The following is a 20084-nucleotide window of genomic DNA, read 5'->3' as shown; positions in this document are numbered from 1 at the left end:
CAATTAATTTTTTTCTTTCTATTTTTAGTAGAGATGGGGTCTTGCTCTTGCTCAGGGTGGTTTTGAACTCCTGACCTTGAGTGATCTGCCTGCCTCGGCCTCCCAGAGTGCTGGGATTACAGGCATGAGCCACCACGCCCAGCCTAGAGTGCATATTCTTGTTTAGTTCTTTTGGGTTTATGCTCAGAAGCGGGATTGCTGGATCATATGGTATTTCTATTTTTAAATTTTTGAGGAGCCTCCATACTATTTTCCATAGTGAGTGGCTGCACCATTTTATATTCCCATTAACAGTGGACAAGGGTTCTAATTTCTTTATATCCTTGCCAACACTTGTTATTTTCTTTTTTGGAATAGCGGTCCTAACAGGTGAGAGGTGACACCTCACTGTGGTTTTGATTTGCATTTCCCCAATGGTTAGTGATGTTGGGCATCTTTTCATATACCTGGTGGCTGTTTGTGTGTCTTCTGTGGAGAAATGTCTGTTCAAGTCCTTTGTTCATTTAAAAAAAAAAAGAGTTCCCAGCATTATTAATGTATAATTGATAAATAAAATGTTGTACTATATATTTACAGAGTACAATATGATGTTTGTTATATGTGTACATTGTGGAATGATTAAGTCAAGGCAATATATCTATCACCCTTTGCTCATTTTTTAATTGAATTATTTGGTTGTTTTGGTTTGTTTGTTGCTATTAGGCTTTATAGGAGTTCCTTCTATACTTTGGATATTAACCCTTTATCCACATATTTGGTTCGCAAATATATTCTCCCATTCCATAGGTTGCCTTTTCATCCTGATGATCGTTTCCTGTGTTGCACAGAAGCTTTTTGGTTTGATGGAATTTCGCTTGTCTATTTTTGCTTTTGTTGCCTGTGCTTTTGGTGTCATATCCATGAAATCATTGCCCAGACCAGTGTTATGAATGCTTTTTCCTATGTTTTCTTATAGGAGTTCTATAGTCTCAGGGCTTACATTTAAGTTGTAATCGTTTTTAGCTGATTTTTGCATATGTAAGATAAAGGTCCAGATTCTTTCTTTTGCATGCAGATATCCAGTTTTCCCAACACCATTTGTTGAAGAGATTGTTTTTATCCCATTGTGTAGTCTTGGCATCCTTGTAAAAGAGTATTGACCACATACGTAGGGGTTTATTTCTGTCTTGTCTCCTCAGGGGAAAACATCCTAAGAATAATTTTCATATTTATCCCAATTAAAGCATTAGATGTTTTACAAATATACAAATGTACACTCACACACATATCTATCTACAAAGTTGTAACCTAAAAGATGAATCATATCTATGACAAATTAGGATTACTTGCTTTTAAAATCTTTAAAATGATAAGTTTTAAGTTATCATTTTAAATCAAATCTGCTCTATTGTTAGTTCTCATGTTAAATAGCTATTTGATACTGCAAAGAATTATTTCATTATAATGACATTTGTCAAGACCTTTCTGGAAAACCGTGTCAGCATATTGGCTTTATGAAGATGCTAAACATGTAAGAAAGAGAAATGAAGATGATTAAAGGAAAACGTTAACATGAAAACAAAGGATAATTGAGGGTGGCTTGTAGCTTATGTTTACTTCATAGGGGGCAGAACTAAATGAACAGAGGATATACCGTTTACTAATAGGCCAAGATTTGGTGCCCTGAAGACATGTCTGAACATACTAGTCTGTTAGTTCACCTTCTGGTGCACATAATCTTGCTTTCCCTATTTGATTTTCATATAATCCCTACTTCCATTCAATGTGTAGACTCATGTTATCTGCCTTCATACAATGACTTGGACTTAGATACATAAGCCGTTAATAGACAAAAATGACAGTGCTGCTTCTCAGCCAATAGTTTGATTTTAGCAGCTTTGCCATTTTTATTTTAATGGAGGTGGTTGTATAGTTATTTTCCTTATTGCATTTTTGCATACTATATTATAAAAAGGTTACTTGATAGTTTATTTTAAATGCTTATGCCAATGGTAAGAGTAGTTCTTATAAACTTAATATAGTTGACACCAGTGTAAATGATTAGGCATACCAAAAAGGGAATCATTTTAACTTCACTTAGGTAGCCATTCAGTTTAAGATTATATATTATTTGTTAAGGAAAAGAATGAGGTTGTAAAGGATTTTATGAAATGTTTGGAATACAGTGTTTGTCAATTTGTATCTAAAAGGCAAAGAGATATTAGGGATTCTATGCTGTTACTATATTGTCGCTTTCAGGGAAAGACCTATCCTCATAACATTCCTGTCTCTTCTTCTGCTTTTCACACATTTAAATTAATATACCTGTTTGCAGGAAAGCATTATACACTATATAGAGAGAAATGCCTATAATTTTGTTCGTTGTATCTATTCTGTTAGTAATCCACTTAAAGCACCTGCTACAGTTTGGGCAACCTTTTCCATTAATGGATGGTAATAATTTTATCACCTTAGAATAGTGTTAGCCACTATAACAACTAAACTAGAACATACCAGTGGCTTAACATAACAAAATTTTATTTCAAGTTTATGTAATAGTTCAATGCAAAGATTCAAGTTTTTGGATGATTTTCTTCCTTTTAATGACTCAAGGACCCAGACTTCTTCCATTTCCTGAGGACTTGCATTGTCATATAGCCTGCTGGTGGGAAAAGAATTAATGGGAAAGGGAGATGTTACTTTCGCTTATGTTCCATTGGCAAAAACCAGTCACATCAGTATGCACATTGACTGGGAAACGTTGTTTTTGACTGGATAACTGCCTCCTACCAATAACTTGAATACTACGGAAGGGAGAACACAGATTATTTGTGGATGGCTAGCCAGCTCTGCCACAATAATAATAATGTATTTTTTTCGTGTGGCTGCTGTAAAAATTACCACAGACTTGGTGATTTGAAACAACATAGATTTATTCTCTTTAAGTTCTGGAGTTCAGAAGTCCAAAATGAGTTTCACTGGGTCAAGATCAAGGTGTCAGCAGGGGGAAACTCCCTCTGGAGGCTCTAAGGGAAAATGTATTTCCTTTCCTTTTCCACTTTCTAGAGCTACATTCCTTAACTCTTGGCTCCTTCCTGCATCTCCAAAAGTCTGCAGGTTATCATCTTGCTTCAGTTGTCACATCGCCTTCTTCTGTAGTCAAGTCTCCCTCAGCATCCCTCTTAGAATGACATTTGTGATTACATTTAGGGCCCACCAAGACAATCCAAGATAATCTTTCCATCTCAAGATCTTTAATTGAATCATAGCTACAAATATCTTTTGCCATATAAGCTAACATCTGCAGGTTTCAGGGATTAGGATCTCTATACCTTTGAGGGGCGTTATTTAGTCTACTGCAAATAATTGACATTTATTGAACACGTGCGCCATGCATGTTCTGAGAACTTTGCATGTATTCGTTTGTATTTTCTGCCTTATTCATTATGTACTCTACTTGTAAAGTTGCCTGTTTTTCTCAATTAGGTTTTCTTTGGTTGGGGGATCTTCTGGAAGATGAATTCTTTTATTTATTTATTTTTTTTTCTTTGGCACATCATTAGGGATTAATGGAAGATGAATTCTTTAATGTCTACAAATTTTTCAAAACTTCTTGTACTCGTAGAATTGGAGTTTTAGAGATTATCTAGTCTAACCTCCTGCTCTACAGTGTCTAAGTGCTAGAATTCTTTTCTTGGGCCTGTTGATTTTCATCTTTGTGATATATTTCTTATGAACTGTGAAGAAAATTCTTTAAATCAACACTTAAGTTCCTTTGGATTATAATATTAATGCATTAAACTTTACTTTCTTCCTACGTAAATCTACATTTTTTACTTATCTTTAAAAATTGAGTATGTGGAATTTTTCTTTGGATTTTTTTCCTCACAAAAATGTTGAGTTGAATTTGGCCATCCTCATAATCACATAGAGTTGACTTACTTAATAGGAAAAACTGATGTATTTTGGATCAACAACATTTCATGGGAAAGTTATGATTAAAAAACCTAAAGCCAATAATAGGTTTTAATAGAAATCAGGGTAGTAGTAAATAGGCAATTAATTGTATAAAACATGCTAATAATTGGATGAACTGAAGCCAAAAGCTGATATTCCTGATTTAGAGTCACCATGGAAAGGAATTTTATGGTGTTGTGGATTCATTCTCTCAATAGTTCTTTATTGGTATTAGGTGCTAAGGATACAAAGGTGATTAAAGCATAATCCTGTCCTAGAGGACTTCGTATTCTAGTGAGGGCACAGACACGAGGACACTGATGTAGTGGAATAAGGGCTGTGATATGTATTAGTGCAAAGATCACTATAGAAATTGTGAAGCTTATAGTTATAAGAAACAGAAAGAGACTTAAACAATACAGGAATTTATTGGTCATATACAGGTATATGTGAAAATTATAGAGGCAGATGAGGCTTGCTATGGTAGCTCAATTATGTCATTAAATGCCCTTCGTTTTCTTTTTTTTCCTCAGTGCTTTCCACAGATCAGCTTTATTCTAAGGCTGGCTCCCTTTGAGGTTGCAATGATGACTACTGATAACTCTCAGGGATACCCCAAGAAAGAGAGCTTTTGTCTTCTAACCGTAAAACTCAAGTCCTGGGTTCAGTCTGACTAGATCAACTTTGATTGCATGTCGCCTTTTCACTAGATTGGAGAAAAGCATAATTTTGGGGTGGGTGAAAAAATAAAAGTCCAAAACCTCCAAAGTATTTAGTATATCCATGAAAATTGATATTAGTCCCATTATAGCTTTATTATTTCTAAACTGGATTTCTTCTTAATAGACTGAAAATCAGGAATTCTTAATGCTGAGAAGTGATTAAGAGGACCCTAATTCAGTGATTTTCTTCTGAATTTTTGAAAGCCTAAAAATTCTGTTCTCCCTTTGGAGATCTTTGATTTTATGCCCAAGTCACTTTGGAAATTAAGAATCTGACGTATCGACTATCTCTTCTCCATTACTTCTTCCCTTCTAACTGGGACAGTAATGTGGGTTTTGATAATGGGTTTAAATGATCATGATTGGTCTACTTCTAGTCTCAATTGTATTTGCATTAGGAAAATGCCAAGGCCAGAAATATCAGGGCTTATGACATCATACTTATTATTTAAACAGTAATTGGGGAAGCCTTCTGTTTTTTTACTTGGCCGCTAATATACATTTAACCAGGCTATTCGTAGTGTATAATACTTTAAAAACTGGATTAATAATACAAAGCTACTTTTATTTAAGTGTAAGTACTTCCATTTGTTCTCCTTCTGCATAGTCTCTGGTTCACTGCATTTGCATTCACTGCTGTTCTGTTTCTCTCCATGACAAGTGTTCATTCAGGAGCCACAGCATGTGACACTGCTATAGGATTGCCAGATCTTATTTTGGAGAATTTCGGCAGGGAGAGAGTAGGAGAGAGTTTATTTGCTAATAGTGTGACCAGGCGCAAATACAATCCCATTCTGCATCCTAACACAGTTGGAACAAGGCACTTAAATACAAGATAAGCCTGTGTATGTGGGCCATCTGGTAACCCAGTACTGCTACAGTGTAGGCCTCTCAGCTCTCCAAAGAGCCAGTGGAGATATATTTGACACACTTGGTGTATAAGGGTTCCTGCCGTAACTTAAAAAAGAATTACTTCTTTGTGCTAAAATTATATTAAATGTTATTTAGTAATAAGGGAAAAGGTAATATCCTAGTGATGAGTTAATACTGATGATTCTCCAAGGCATAATAGTAATAATAGTAAATACTTATATAGAGCTTACTCTGTGCTAGGCACTGTTATAAGCATTTTACACTTATTAATTTATTTAGCTGTTAAACAGCCTTATGAGATAGGTTGTTATTATTTTACTGAGGAAGAAATTGGCACACGTAAGTCTAGTAATATTTGCCCAGATTCATATAGCTTAGTGAGGAATAGAGTTAGGATTTGAATCCAGAAAGTCTGGGAGCAGAATTCATGTTTTTAATTACTATACTTTCTCTGAAATTAGGACTGAAACTATTCATTAAAAGTTATACCATGGACTAATTGGTTATGTTTTATTTATAACACATTAATTATGCTATACTTGTTAATAAGTATAATTATCTTATTATGTTTTGAAATAAATGAACATTTTGAAATTAATCTTACCTACTAAATATTCAACATGCTTGTTTTTTATTCTAGGAGAAGATTTTGCAGTTGTGCAGCAAGAAATTATTATGATGAAAGACTGTAAACACCCAAATATTGTTGCTTATTTTGGAAGCTATCTCAGGTACATTGTTTATTTCCCTTTGGACAAGCAGTAATGATTTCATCACCTAATACATTGAACAAAATAAACTTAGCTTTAGTACCATGTTTTGTAGTTTTCTTCATACTTTGAAGATAGGTTATTTTCATAAATGGAATTTTTATTTATGACCTATTATGTTAATTCTGTAACCAATGTCACAGTCTTGTGACTTGGGAATCCTGGATGTGGTTTCAGTGAGGAAGCTGGCAAGTAAAAACGAGCTTTTATGGTTAGTCTTCCTGTGGTAGACTAGAGATCTAAATATGCCATTCTATTGCCCCTTTCTTCTAGACTAGGCGTCCTCAAACTATGGCCCGCGGGCCACATGCGGGCTGCCTAGCACATTTATCCGGCCCTCTGGGTGTTTTTGCCACCACTGCCTGTCCTTCTTAGCAGCCGACTCGTTCCGGACCCACAGTGCGCACTCTCCAATGGACTGAGGGACAGTAAACTGGCCCCCTGTTTAAAAAGCTTGAGGACCCCTGTTCTAGACTAAGGTGTATTTAGAGTCAGGAGCCTCACTTCCTGTTATGTTTATAATCAGAAACTTTTATTTGTGTTTTGTGCTTCTAGTCTAAGAGTACTATATTGCCTCATCCCTTTCTTTTATTTTGTCCAAAGGACTAGGACCTATCATTATTTCAGCAACTTATTTTTCCAGGTCCTAAAGTGAACTAAAAAGGACTATGAATTTTCCTCTTTTCCTCCTCTTGTTCTGTTTTGGCAGGACCAAGCCAGGTTCTGAGGTGATAGTCCATAGGGGATCACCTCAGGGTCACATCTTGTCTTCCTTCCTTCCTTCCTTCCTTCCTTCCTCCCCTCCCCTCCCCTCCCCTCCCCCCTTTTCCGACAAGAGTCTGACTCTATTGCCCGGGCTAGAGTGCCGTGGCATCAACCTAGCTCAAGCAACCTCAAGCTCCTGGGCTGAAGCAATCCTTCTTCCTCAGCCTCCTGAGTAGCTGGGACTACAGGCATGCGCCACTATGCCTGGCTAATTTTTTATATATATATTTTTTAGTTGTCCAAATAATTTCTTTGCATTTTTAATAGAAGACAGGGTCTTGCTCTTGCTCAGGCTGGTCTCGAACTCCTGACCTTGGGCCATCCTCCTGCCTCAGCCGCCCAGAGTGCTAGGATTACAGGCGTGAGCCACTGCGCCCAGCCACATCTTATTTTTCCATTGTATGTGCACCGTGAATTGAACACTAATTTAGTTGTTTATAAGTTTCCTTCAAAGGAAGGGTTGGAGAATATTTCCCTATGTATTAAAAAACTCCAATATACTGTAACAACATCCATTATACTATAATTTTTTACAGGTTCCCATTCTCAGATGATCCAGGTACTAAACACTTTTCGTCTTCTCATTTGGGCACAGCAGATAGAAGAGACTGGGGAATTCTACCCTCTTATCTTTCCAGCTTGTGAAAAGCCAACTGGACCAACTCATCTTGGTCCTAAACCACTCTTGTACAGCTTTGATTGCCCTGGTTAAAGTAGTGGGTGGGTTTAATGGAGTTTTAAGGAGTTAACTAGCCCTTTTCACATAGGGATAGGTACTACCCCTAAGTCAATGACTGTTATAGATTTTAAATGGTTTCTTTAACAGTTTAAAGCTACTTTAATGATGAGTGGTTCAAATAGCAACCTAACACGGATACTGCATCAATTTGTACGTTAGGGAGCAGACCCACCACAGTATAGGCAATTATGATGTCAGCTCAAAGAAATAATCTCTTAAAATCATTTAAGTTCATTGTATCAAATAATTGATTCCTGCCAATACAGTTAAAATCACCAGTTCAAAACAGTTTGTTTTAATGCCATTAGTCCTAACAATATGACCTACCTAGGCTCAATTAGGGGAAGCATTACAGAATTTTTCCCCCAAGGACAAGCTGGTCTTTTAAAGAGAGTTCTTGTGTTTCCCCTGGGACATTGATCAAAGCATTATTTCTCAAACATCTCAATCTTCAGAACTGTGAGACCATCCAAAGCCTAACCTATTTCAGCATGGCTCCATCCATTTATATAGCACCCTTAGCATGGTGAAATGAGCATGATCTTTTTGCCAGAGAGATAATAGTGCCTTTGATAGTTAAGAGCTTGAGTTCTGGGGTCAGATTGTCTGTGATGAATCCTAACTCTCACTTATTAACCATATACATTATGGCAAATTATTTAACCACTCTGTGCCTCTGTTTCTTCATCTATAAAATAAGAATGATAATATCTACACAATGGGATAGCTGTTAGCACTTAATGGGTATGTGGAAAATGCTAAGAACAGTGCTTAGCACATAATAAATGCTCAATAAATATTAACCCCTATTGCTACTACTATTGCTGCTGCTGCTCCTGCTACTACTTCTTAACTATTTTTAAAGTACTGTTATTTTAGTGCCTCATTTGATCTTTTTTATAACACAGTTAGCAATATAACTCTATGGTAGAGGTTATTTCCATCTTACAAATAAGGTGCTTGAGAGAGTTTAACATCAAGATATTATTTTATGATTTTATTTTATTCCAAATATAAAGAATATAGGAAGCAGAATTGCCCAGAAACTAAAGTAAAATACACAATGTTAGGGTTATTTTTTTTAGTAGAACTATGTTCTTGTAGTATTATATAATAATCTGTAACTAGTATAGCTGATCAAAGTGATATGAAAGGAAACATAGATCAGCAACTAATGTTCCTTTTCTCTAGCTTTTTTCTTTTCTTAGAGATTCTTCCCATATTCTCAAATTGAATTTCAGACTCAGCCAGGAGTAGGAAATCCTAATGGTTAGACTTGGGGTGTTAGAGCTGGAAGGGACTAAGAGATCTGTCACTCAGATCTCTTTTTTACAGAGGAGAGATGGAATGCTGGATAAATGACTTCTTTAGGTTATCCAACTTCTGATTGGCACTGGGAGTTAAACCTGACCCTGCAGATACATAGTTCAATGTCCTTTTGGTATACCATATTGCTTAGCCTAGGAAGGCCAGATTTAGTCTCAGGGGAAACATGATTTCTTGGATTCTTTCTCATTACTGAATAAATTTACAAAAGGGGAATCTTGTTTGAAAAGACAGAAACCTCTTAAGATATACACTGTTCCCTATGACTTTCTTCATCCATGTTGTTGCTAGTACAGTCTATTATAACAAATTTAGACAAAACTAGGAGGAAACTGAATAAATGTTGTTTGGCCAGTTTCTGCCTCAGGGAATCAGACTTATCCTATGAATTTTTTTCACAGATGACCAGCATATAATTAAGCTCCAGGAGCCCATCTTATAACAGGGTGGCTGTGCTCACTTCCATAGAGATACTGACACTGAGTGCCTATAAAATAGATTACTTGACATTCTTCTTAACAGGGCCTTTCCTATTCCACTTTTCAGTATCATTACATCATACAACAACTAGGCAGACAAAGCTTTTCTTTAGAGGTTTAAAAGTTAAATTGTCCTGCTTTAGTGTGTATTTGTATCAATATTTGTATTTTGTGTATTTATAAAACAAAAAAGTTAAATCATCATGAATCTAGTCCTTACTCTCCGTAGAGCTTAACTACTGCTTCTCTTTGTAGAGGGAGGGTTGGTTTTTTTCTTTTTGAGACAGAGTCTTGCTCTGTCACCAAGGCTGAAGTGTAGTCATCATTATAGCTCACTGCAGCCTCAAACTCCTTGGCTCAAGTGATCCTCCTGCCTCAGCTGGGACTATAGGGTATTGCTTCTTATAAGTTAAGGATTAGCTTCAGTTTCCTTCTAAGCATTCCTTATCCCAGCATATCTTTTCAGAATAAGTTAAGAAAATTCTGATAGTCCTCTCAACTGTGAACTCTTAAGAAAGCTTAGGTTGAGAAACAACAAATGATCCCTCAAAGATAAACCAGTAGAAGATCAGATCCATATAATAAAAACTGTATTTAGATCAGATGTCTTAAACCTTTGAAATACAGAATACTAGGTTAGATGAGCATAATTTATCTTATAATAACTTATATTTGTAAATCACCACCATTTACACCATTACACCATAGTTTACAAAGTATTTTACATTATTTCCTGGTATGTAGTGTTGTATTGATTCTGCAGATATAAAGATAGTTGAGGCCATGCATGATGGCTCAGGCCTGCAATTTCAGCACTTTGGGAGGGTGGGGCAGAAGGGATTGCTTTAGGTCAGGAGTTTCAGACTAGCCTGGGCAATATGGCAAGACCATGCCTCTACAAAATATGTAAAATTGGCCAGATGTGAGGATGCGTGCCTATAGTTACGGCTACTCTGGAAGCTGAGGCTGGAGGACGCTTGAGCCCAGGAGTTTGAGGGTACAGTGACCTGTGATTGGGCCACTGTACTCCAGCCTGGGCAACAGAATGAGATCCTGTCTGAAAAAAAAATAGAGAGAGAGAGAGATGAAACCTATCCTTGCCTTTAAGGAGTTTATAATCTAATAGGAGAAATACGATTGAGCAAGTAATTGCAACACAATATGCTAAATGCAGTAATAACTTCAGTGTAAGGCACAAAAATACTAAGAATGGTAGAATGCCTGATTTTGTCTAAGGGAATCAGAGAAAGCTTTTTGAATGATGTAATTCCCAAATATTGGCTGTTAAAAGACTGGTAGACCTTTATGTAGAAAATTGGAATTTTTGGTAAAGGGGACACATGCATGAAAAATCATGAAATATTCAGCAGATGGCTAGTAGTCTTATGTTAGAACCTGAGACGGAAGAGGGAGTACAGTCATTTCTTGGTATCCACAGGGGATTGGTTCTAGGATCCCAATGGATACCAAAATCCAAGGGGCTCAGGTCCCTGATATAAAACGGTATAGTATTTGCATATAACCTATGCACATTCTCCTGTGTACTTTAAATCACCTAGTGATTTAAATCTAGTATAAATTTAGTATAATACCTAATGCAATGTAAATGCTGTGTAAATAGTTGTTATACTGTATTTTCAAATTTATGTTATTTTTGGTTATATTTTTATTTCCCCCTCCCCCCAAAATTTTTCAATTCTTGGTTTTTGAACCTATAGTTGGTTGAACCTGCAAGTGCTGGACCCATGGCCAACTGAGGGCCGACTGTAGTTCCAGTAGGTAAGGCTGTAGAGATTGAGGCAAAAAGGAATCTTTTATGTCTTAATTAGCACTTGTAGGGATTGACCATACTTGTTGAAAGGTTTTAACAGTGAGGTAGTATGTTCTGTAGAAGATGGATTTGGGGTATACAGGATTGAAGCAGGCAATTTAGTTAAACTTATAGTACAGTTTTATTACAGTAATCCAGGGAACAGATGTTGGTCTCTTGAGTTATATAAAACTGGATGAAATTTTTTCTAACAGTACTGGGAAGGGGAACAGTACGATCTTAATGGGGAATGTGTTTATAAATGTTGTTTTGGATATTAAGAATATAAGAATAAAGATTACAGTTAAATCACTTTAATTTCTTCCCAGCCACCCTCTCTTTTTAAAAGGGGAAACTTTTAATTTGGGGATATTTTAGATGTACAGAAAAGTTGCAGAGATAGCACAGAGTTCTCTATATAGCCATCATTCAGCTTTCCCTGATGTTAATATCTTACATAACTGTGGTACATTTGTGAAAACTAAGAAATTAACATTGGTGCAGTACTATTAGCTAAACTGAGATGCTTCATTTAGATTTTACCAGTTTTCCTCTAATGTTGGTCTTTTCAGTTTTTGAGAGGAATTAGGAATATATCTTGAAGGCGATCTAATTTGTTTGTTTAAGGTGGGGTTTCTTACCTTCAGCACTGTCAACACTTTGGGCCAGATACTTTTCTATTGAGGGAAGCTATCATTTACATTGCAGGATAGTTGGTATCCCTATTCTCTGTTAGATGCCAACACCTCCCCTCCCCCCATTGTGACAGCCAGAAATGTCTCCAGACATTGCCAAATGTTCCCTGGGGGGCAAAATCACTCCCAGTTAAGAACCACTGCTTTAAGCAAAAAAATGTGATGGAATTAAAGATACCTCTCTATACCCATATTGCTAGTGTATTTTCTACAAATCATTAGTTATGAGGGTTGCAAATATGTGTTTTGCAAAAAACAGGTGCATGGAAAAAATAATTTGGGTAAATAATAAACTAAACAAAATTAGGAAAGTTTTATTTCTTCTTTTTTTCTCCTCCATCTTCTCCTCTCCCAACTTTCTCCCTCTTCCCACCTTTTCCTCCTCCTCTTATCCTTTCTCCTTCCATTTTGTTCCCCTTTCCCTCCTCCAACTCTCTACAAAATTTCTTTAATATAGCAGTGGTCTTGCTGGTTTCCAGGAAAAGACTATAGTATGTGCTATTTCTGAAACCAATTTAATTGTGCAGTAGTTTCTTTATGGAAGCATACTTCACTTAGGATTGTTGTCCAGTGGCCCATACTTTGGAAATATTATGCTGAACTGGGGGATTGCTAGGTATAATTATAGTGAAATGGGTAACCTTATAGCCCCTGAGAACAGAGCTCCCTCCCCGTCATTGTTGAAGGGGAAAGCAGATGGAATGGATTACCTGCAACTTTGAAATGCAGTAGTTTTTGCATATCTGTTTTAAAATGAACTCCAAAACATTTTAAATTTTTTGTTCATATTAACATTTTTAATTCATTTGTTCATATTAAATAATTTCTATTAAAACATCTAGCAGTTATTGAACTTTTTATTTTTCACGTTGATGATTAATGTTGAAGTTGAATTATTTTGCTGAATATGAGGAGTAGCCATTGGCAAAAGCTTTGGTCAGCAAACAGCCCATAGTCAAGTACAGGGGCCAGGGAACTCTGGTTTGGAGCAGAGCTAGCCATCCTGGCCAGTTTCTAGCAGACATTATAGAGCTGCTGATTCTCAGTGATCTTGGTAACACTTCATTTTACTTATTAAATTATGCTGTAGATTTGAAAAAAATATATAAATAATTATACTTAGTTTGTTCAGTCAGTTTTAAGTCTGTGATGTGTTGTAATGTATGAGAAGACTAAAAAGTGTGTTTAGAAATTGTAAGATTTTTTAGATCTATGAAATAGCTATTAGAATTTTCATTCCTGTATGCTCTAGTAACTGAACTAGAAGATTAAAATAACGAACTTTCTCTTCTCTATTTACTTTTCTGTTCCTTGTAAGATAGAAAGATAGTTTTATAAAATAAGAAAAAAATCTAAGGGTTTGTTGAGTCAGGAAATTAATACTGATATGGTGAACATTTACCTTGGTGGTTAATTTTATTCCTATTCAGATACATAGGAACAAAGATTTTATATATTAATAGTTATATATTAATTGTGGGCCTGCAGAAAATGGACTGATTGACTCAAGTCCTTTCCTACCGTGTTTCCCGGAAAATAAGACCTACCCATAAAATAATCCCTAGCAGGATTTCTAAGCATTTGCGGAATATAAGCCCTACCCTGAAAATAAGACCTAGTGATGGGCTTGGCTACACAGCGTATCTGCGCAACCCATGCATTTGATCGCAGAGTGGTAAAGAAGATGAGCAGCCCTTCTCATCTGCCCCATTGTGACAGCTCGTATCCCAGAGGTGACCGGAAAGGTGTGGGCAGCCCCACCAACAAGGTCGGTTCTCCCTGTCAGGTCCTGCCCATCCTGTGCATGCTGCAAGCTGAAGCTTTGAGGGGAAAATAACACATCCTGAAAATAAGCCCTAGGGTGTCTTCTTGAGGAAAAATAAATATAAGACCCTGTCTTATTTTCAGGGAAACACGGTAATAAGGCAGGTGGCTTGGTGAATCATCAAAAGCCAATGCAGATTTATTATCATAAGAGAGATATTCATAGAACAGAGGAGAATCATTTTTCCAGTAGACTCTGACCATTCAAGTTTTTTTTTTATAATATCAGACTTTGAATAGAATGTTATAAAGATGAAGTATTTTAGGGATCTTAAAAACTAAAGCTTTAATATATATAGTCCTGATTTTTTTTTCTGCCTAAAAGCTGGAAGGTCATTTTATATGGAATGAATAGAAAATTATGTATTTAAGCAAGAAGCATACTGCCAACTGCAAGCAGAAGGCAGTATGATATTGAAATATGTACGACAGCAGAGAACTCGTTTCCTGAATTCATTTTCTCTACCAAGGAGAATTGTTTTCAAGCTGGAAAGGGTAGGAAAAACATTATTAAGATAGAATTGTAGCATAAGAGATAAGTAATTATAGAGTAGCTAGTAAATGAATTTAAGCTTTTAGATTTATTTAAATTATATCTCATACTGAAAACTTAGCAAATGTGATTGTCATCCACTACCAGTATCTTTTGACAAATAGGTGTCAAAAATTAGAGATCAGAAATGACCAATTTGCAAATGAAGGGGAAAGGTGATTTCTAGAAAATACAGACTATTAAACCTGATGTAAGCCATCAATCACCAGCAAAACTCTAGGATAAATTAATAATCTTATAATTAGTGAACACTTATAAGAAAACAGTGGTCATTAGTGTGACTCTAGTAAGACATCATGCCATTTGTCCTCTATTAAGCCCACTGGCCATATTTTGCTGACCCCTGATCTAATTGATTTGTTTCTTCTTTTAGTCATTCATGCATTCATTTATTTATGGAAAAAATATTTATTTGCTGGATATTCTTCTAGACGATGTGAAGGCAGTGGTGTAAGAGACATATATTAAGGCACAATCTTTCTTCTGCATTAGATAGAGCTTGCTGAGTTCAGAGACTTTCTATTCTATCTCTGCCCCCTAAGAGTAGTACATTTCCTGGTACATTTTAAGAGATGAAGTAATGAATTATTGAACAAAGGAGTAAGCTATATAAATCTTTGCTGATTATTTCATCTATGACTATATGATTATAACAGGTTAGAATGTGAGTGTGAGAGAGAAATGCTGTCTAAAGACAAGTAAGTGTTAAATTTTAACAGTATTTTGGGGAGATCGTTGTTGAATCTAGATATGAGGGTAACATTTATATTTGTCTGTTTTGTTGATGGGAGTGCTACCAAAGTAATATACTTCAAGTTGTGTTCCTATTTTTCTGTGATGAATCTGGATAGATGCACAAACTGTAGGTGGGTGGGGGGAGTTTTTAACTAAAGTGAAATTTTCTCATTTGGAGTTATCTGATGATGACTTTATATCTGACAAATGGTATATTATAAGTATTAAAACTTCAGGTTGGATTATAATAACACATTATATTAGTAATTCATTTACTCAGGGATTAATTAGCATTTTCTTAGAAAACACATTGCATTTATGTTGTTTTTCAAGGTTTTAGCACACAACCTTAAAATACTTTTGACCTCAAACAGACAGTTTTAATGATGATACGATACATGCTTATTTTCTCTTTATAGGCGAGATAAACTTTGGATTTGCATGGAGTTTTGTGGAGGTGGTTCTTTACAAGATATTTATCATGGTAAGACTAAACTTATATTTTTATAGGAATTAGGTAGAATTTCTTAAAATACAGCTGTTTACTATATTAAAACATTAACATTATCTTAAAGAAAAATATGTTTTATCATTATGTTGTTTGGATATATAAAGGTATATATATGGAAGAAAGGAACATTTGCTTTATAAGTTGGAGAATTATATGCAATTGGACAGTTTGCCCGTCCTGAAGAAGGCACATTGTAGTTAGTTCAAAACCTTAAACCTGTGGAAATGCAAAGGCCTTGATGGCTAATCCTAAGCCAGTAGAATATCCAGTTGGTACATATGTGGTGATGATACACAGATAATTGATTTTGCTCTCATGTATTCAAGAAACATCGATTAAATGTTTACTCTCTAAGATAGTGCCAGATTCTGGGGCATTCAAAAATGATTAAAACATTTTCATTGGGATTCCATGGAGTATATAAGAGAGACTTGTAAAATAAAATAATCAGACTTTTTTATCTTTTCTTTCCCTCCTTTTTCTAGTCTGTTTCTGTTAATGGATTATTGTCACAAACTGCAGAGTAGGCATATTCTTTTGCTGGAGGTGTAGTTTTTCATTAATGTAAAATAAAACAGTGTCTATTTAATGATGTCAGCTTTCTCATAGTATTTGGGCTCATTTTCTAATGTGGAGCCTCTTAAGTAATTTTAGGGATGGATGGTAATAAAGTAGATATTAAAGGACTATTCGGAAGGGACATTTGTATTTTGTTTTACTGTCCTTAATTCCATCACCTTTTCCCTCTGATTTCTTAAAATGTTTAGTAAACTTTTCCTTTTTTACAAAGAATTATTAATAGTTATCTATTGGTGTATAACAAATGATCTCAAAATTTGGCAGCTTATGACATTTATTATCTCTCAGTTTCTGAGGGTTAAGAATTTGAGAATGGCTTAGTTCGATGATTCTAACGTACAGTGTCTGATGAGTTTGCAGTCGAGCTATTGGCTGAGACCGCAGTAACGTGAAGGCTTGACTGGGGCTGGAGAATTTACTTTGGAGATGATTCACTTATGTGGTTACTGCCAGAGACTTAAGTTCCGTGACATCTGTTGGCTGAAGGTCTCTGTTCCTCACTCTGTGGATCTTGTCGTAGGACAACTTGAGTGTCTTCACAATGTGGTAGCTGCCTTTTCCAGAGCAAGTGATCCTAGGGAGATCAAGGAGGAAGCTATAAAGCCTTTTATGATATAATCTCAGAAGTTGCATACTGTCACTTCTGCCATATTTTGTTCTTCAGAAGCAAGTGACTTAAGCCCAGTGCACATTCAGGAAGGGAATTAAGTTCCAACCCTTGAAGGGAGAAATATCAAAGAATTTGTATACATATTTTCAATGACCATAGTGAGGGGGCCACATTTTGAATTTACATTTTTTTCACAAGCTCTTTCTCCCCATTTTTCTCCCTCTAACTTTTACTTCCTTTTTTTTTAAGAACTAACATTTGAACTTTTTATTGTTCCAACATAATAAGTGTTTTTTTTCTATATTCCATTGAATTTTTTTGTTTAATATTATCTTTTAACAACTTTTTACTACCTGTTATATCATTACAGTGAATTGTTTTCTCACTTATTTTATGATTTTGAGGCTTTTTTTTAAAGACAGGATCTCGCTTTGTTGCCCTGGCTAGAATACACTGGCATCATCATAGTTCACTGTAGCCTCAAACTCCTGGGCTCAAGTGATCTTTCTGCCTCAGCCTCCTGAGTAGCTGGGACTGCACCATTACACCCAACTAAATTTTTTTGTTTTTTATAGAGACAGGGTCTTGCTATGCTGCTCAGGCTGATCTCAAACTCCTAGCCTCAAGTCGTTGTTCCTCCCTTGGCCTCCCAGCATGCTGAAATTACAGGCATGAGCCACTGTGCATGGCTCATTCTGGAAATATTTATTGTGCAGCTTCCCCCTGTGAGGCACTGTTCTAAACACTGGAGATACAACAATGAGCAAATCATATTTAACAAACCAGAACCCTGCCCTCATGGAGCTTATATTGTAGTAGAATTGCCTAGGTTTAGTAAGTGTGTTGCTTAGTGGAACTTGTAAAACTTTATCATTTATTGGAAGACAGCATTGACTAATATTAATATTAATTCTCTTCTTTTATAGTAACTGGACCTCTGTCAGAACTGCAGATTGCATATGTTAGTAGAGAAACACTACAGGTAAATCAAATGCTAATTAAAAAGTAACTTTCTTTTACCAGGCAATGTTTGCAGGGGAAAAAAAAGTAACATTCTTTATTCAACTGTTTACTTGTCCATTACTTGTTAAATTAAGGATTAAATATTCTATTAATAGTTTGGTAAACTCTTAAAAAGAGTTTTTTATTGTGTAACAAACTAAGATTATATTTACAAATAAACACTTCCAAGTCTAAAGTTTACAATATAACCTAAAACTCAAGCACTATAAAATTGTTATTATATATTTTATATTCCTCTTAATACCAAAGAAAGGCTTGAAAATTAAACATTGTCGTGGAAATTGAAACTTACTTTGATACTAATTGGATATACACTGTTTGAAAGTTATTTCAAACTTTGCATAATTTAATGAAAATTATCTTAGAAAAATTAACTCATTTTCCTGATTCTGTTGTCAGGATATCTCATTAAAATATGTTAATGATTACTCCTAGATCTTTTGTAAGGAGTAAATAAAATGTACAGATTAATACCCAGTTGATCAGTTAAAATCCTAGTGTGTTCTGTAATAAAATCTTGTTTATTTTTTCTGTTTTATTTGAAACTCTAGGGATTATATTATCTTCACAGTAAAGGAAAAATGCACAGAGATATAAAGGTATACGCTATATTTTTAATCTAGTAACCCTATCTTCCTTTTAAAATACTCTTATCAAATTATGAGCAAAATGGTTTCTATCATTTGATTAATTTATCTGAAATATGTTACTATAATAAAAATGAGTGATACTTTGAAGAGTTTGATTTTAGTGAGATTCAATTCACACTATAAAACTCACCCATTTAAAATGTATAATTTAGTGGATTAATGTTTTAATAATTCATTTTAGCTTCTTTGTAGTTATTTATTTATAAAATGCTGATTCGGTCCATAGCTTTCTTCAAGTTACAATTTTTAGGAAGTTTCATGCTTTAAATATTCCACTAAGTTTTGGTAATCTTAAGGAACTATCATTAATAATGTATCAAAATGGATAAATTAAACCTTAGTATTTCCTGATGGCCTTTTATTCATTTGGCTGGCAGAGGAGAGCAGGCGCCCTGGATGTGCTGGTGTTAGCTCAGTGGTACAGCAGGTGCTGTGGCAGGATCCGGAAGTTACTTCTGAAGATACTGCCATTTCCCTAATTTAGATGTTTTTTCCTTTCATTCATTTTTCTTTTCCCTTCTTCCTTGATCATTCTTCCTCTTCTCTCTTCCCTCTTGTTTTCTCTAACATAAAGTTTCTTAACCTTTTTAGGGGGTGGGGGTTGGGGCAAATCATGTTGCTCTTTGAGTCTTTGATGAAAACCATGAACTGTCTCCTCAGAAAATGCCCATATACACATGCTCTCAGATTTTCCATGAAATTTCAGTGGACTTGCAGGCAACCTGTTGCGATCTCCTGCTTTAGGTATTTTTCATAAGTCATGAAAGCACATAAAGAACTTTGGAGGTCAGAGGTAGAAGAGAGCATAAGATGATCAATAACTTGAGAAAGGCACTGTTTCATTGGCAGGTAGATGATCTGGAAGGATTGGTACGTTTTTGTTAGAAGTGGAAGCTGGAGTGCATTCCAAGCAGAGAGAACAATGTGAGCAAAAGTACAGAGGTTAGAAAGTGTGATGCCATTTTAGAGAACATAAAAACGGTATCATATTATTGAAGAGAAGAGAATGTATTAAGAGTAAAAGGAGATAGGGTTGGTTGGGTAGTTTAGTATTCCGTTATGCAAAGACTTACATGCTGGACTTCAGAATTTGGGCCTAATTGGGAAGATTCTGACCATCAGTATTTCTACCCTTGTCTAAGTTACTATAACATATCTGAAGTAGACTTCTGTAATAGCCTTCTAACTGGTATTACCGCTCCCATTCTTAAGTGGTTCTGTAGTAACTTTTCCACCTGGCAACCAGAGTGATCTTTTTCAATCAGGTCTTGTCACTCTCCTGCTTATAATAAAACCACCATTGGTTTCCCATCTTACTCAGCATAAAGTCGAGATGCTTTTACCATGCCCTATAAGGTTATGCTGGATCTAGCCACTGCATTTCTCTGTGACCTCATCTCACACTCCAGTCCTGTCTGTTTTACTTATTCTGTTCTGGCCACACTAAACTTGCTGTTCTTGGAATAGAGCTTATTCTGGCCCCA

At 35.6% G+C, this 20084-nt stretch overlaps 1 protein-coding gene across 7 annotated transcripts in view; it reads left to right on the top strand.

The window, feature by feature from the left end:
* The window catches only part of MAP4K3 (mitogen-activated protein kinase kinase kinase kinase 3), a 153327-nt gene that overhangs the window by 67362 nt on the left and 65881 nt on the right, over positions 1-20084 (top strand). For all 7 annotated transcript variants that reach the window (XM_012788510.2, XM_012788507.2, XM_012788509.2 and 4 more), the window contains 4 exons: positions 6172-6262; positions 15647-15711; positions 17854-17909; positions 18502-18549. In XM_012788510.2, coding sequence (XP_012643964.1) covers positions 6172-6262; positions 15647-15711; positions 17854-17909; positions 18502-18549 — 260 coding nt within the window. The remainder of the gene's footprint in view (positions 1-6171; positions 6263-15646; positions 15712-17853; positions 17910-18501; positions 18550-20084) is intronic.

This window comes from Microcebus murinus, chromosome 3 (genome assembly GCF_040939455.1).
Source record: "Microcebus murinus isolate Inina chromosome 3, M.murinus_Inina_mat1.0, whole genome shotgun sequence".
Classification (NCBI taxonomy): Eukaryota; Metazoa; Chordata; class Mammalia; order Primates; family Cheirogaleidae; genus Microcebus; species Microcebus murinus.
The sequence above is the reverse complement of the archived record's forward strand: the minus strand, read 5'-3'. Positions and strand labels throughout refer to the sequence as shown.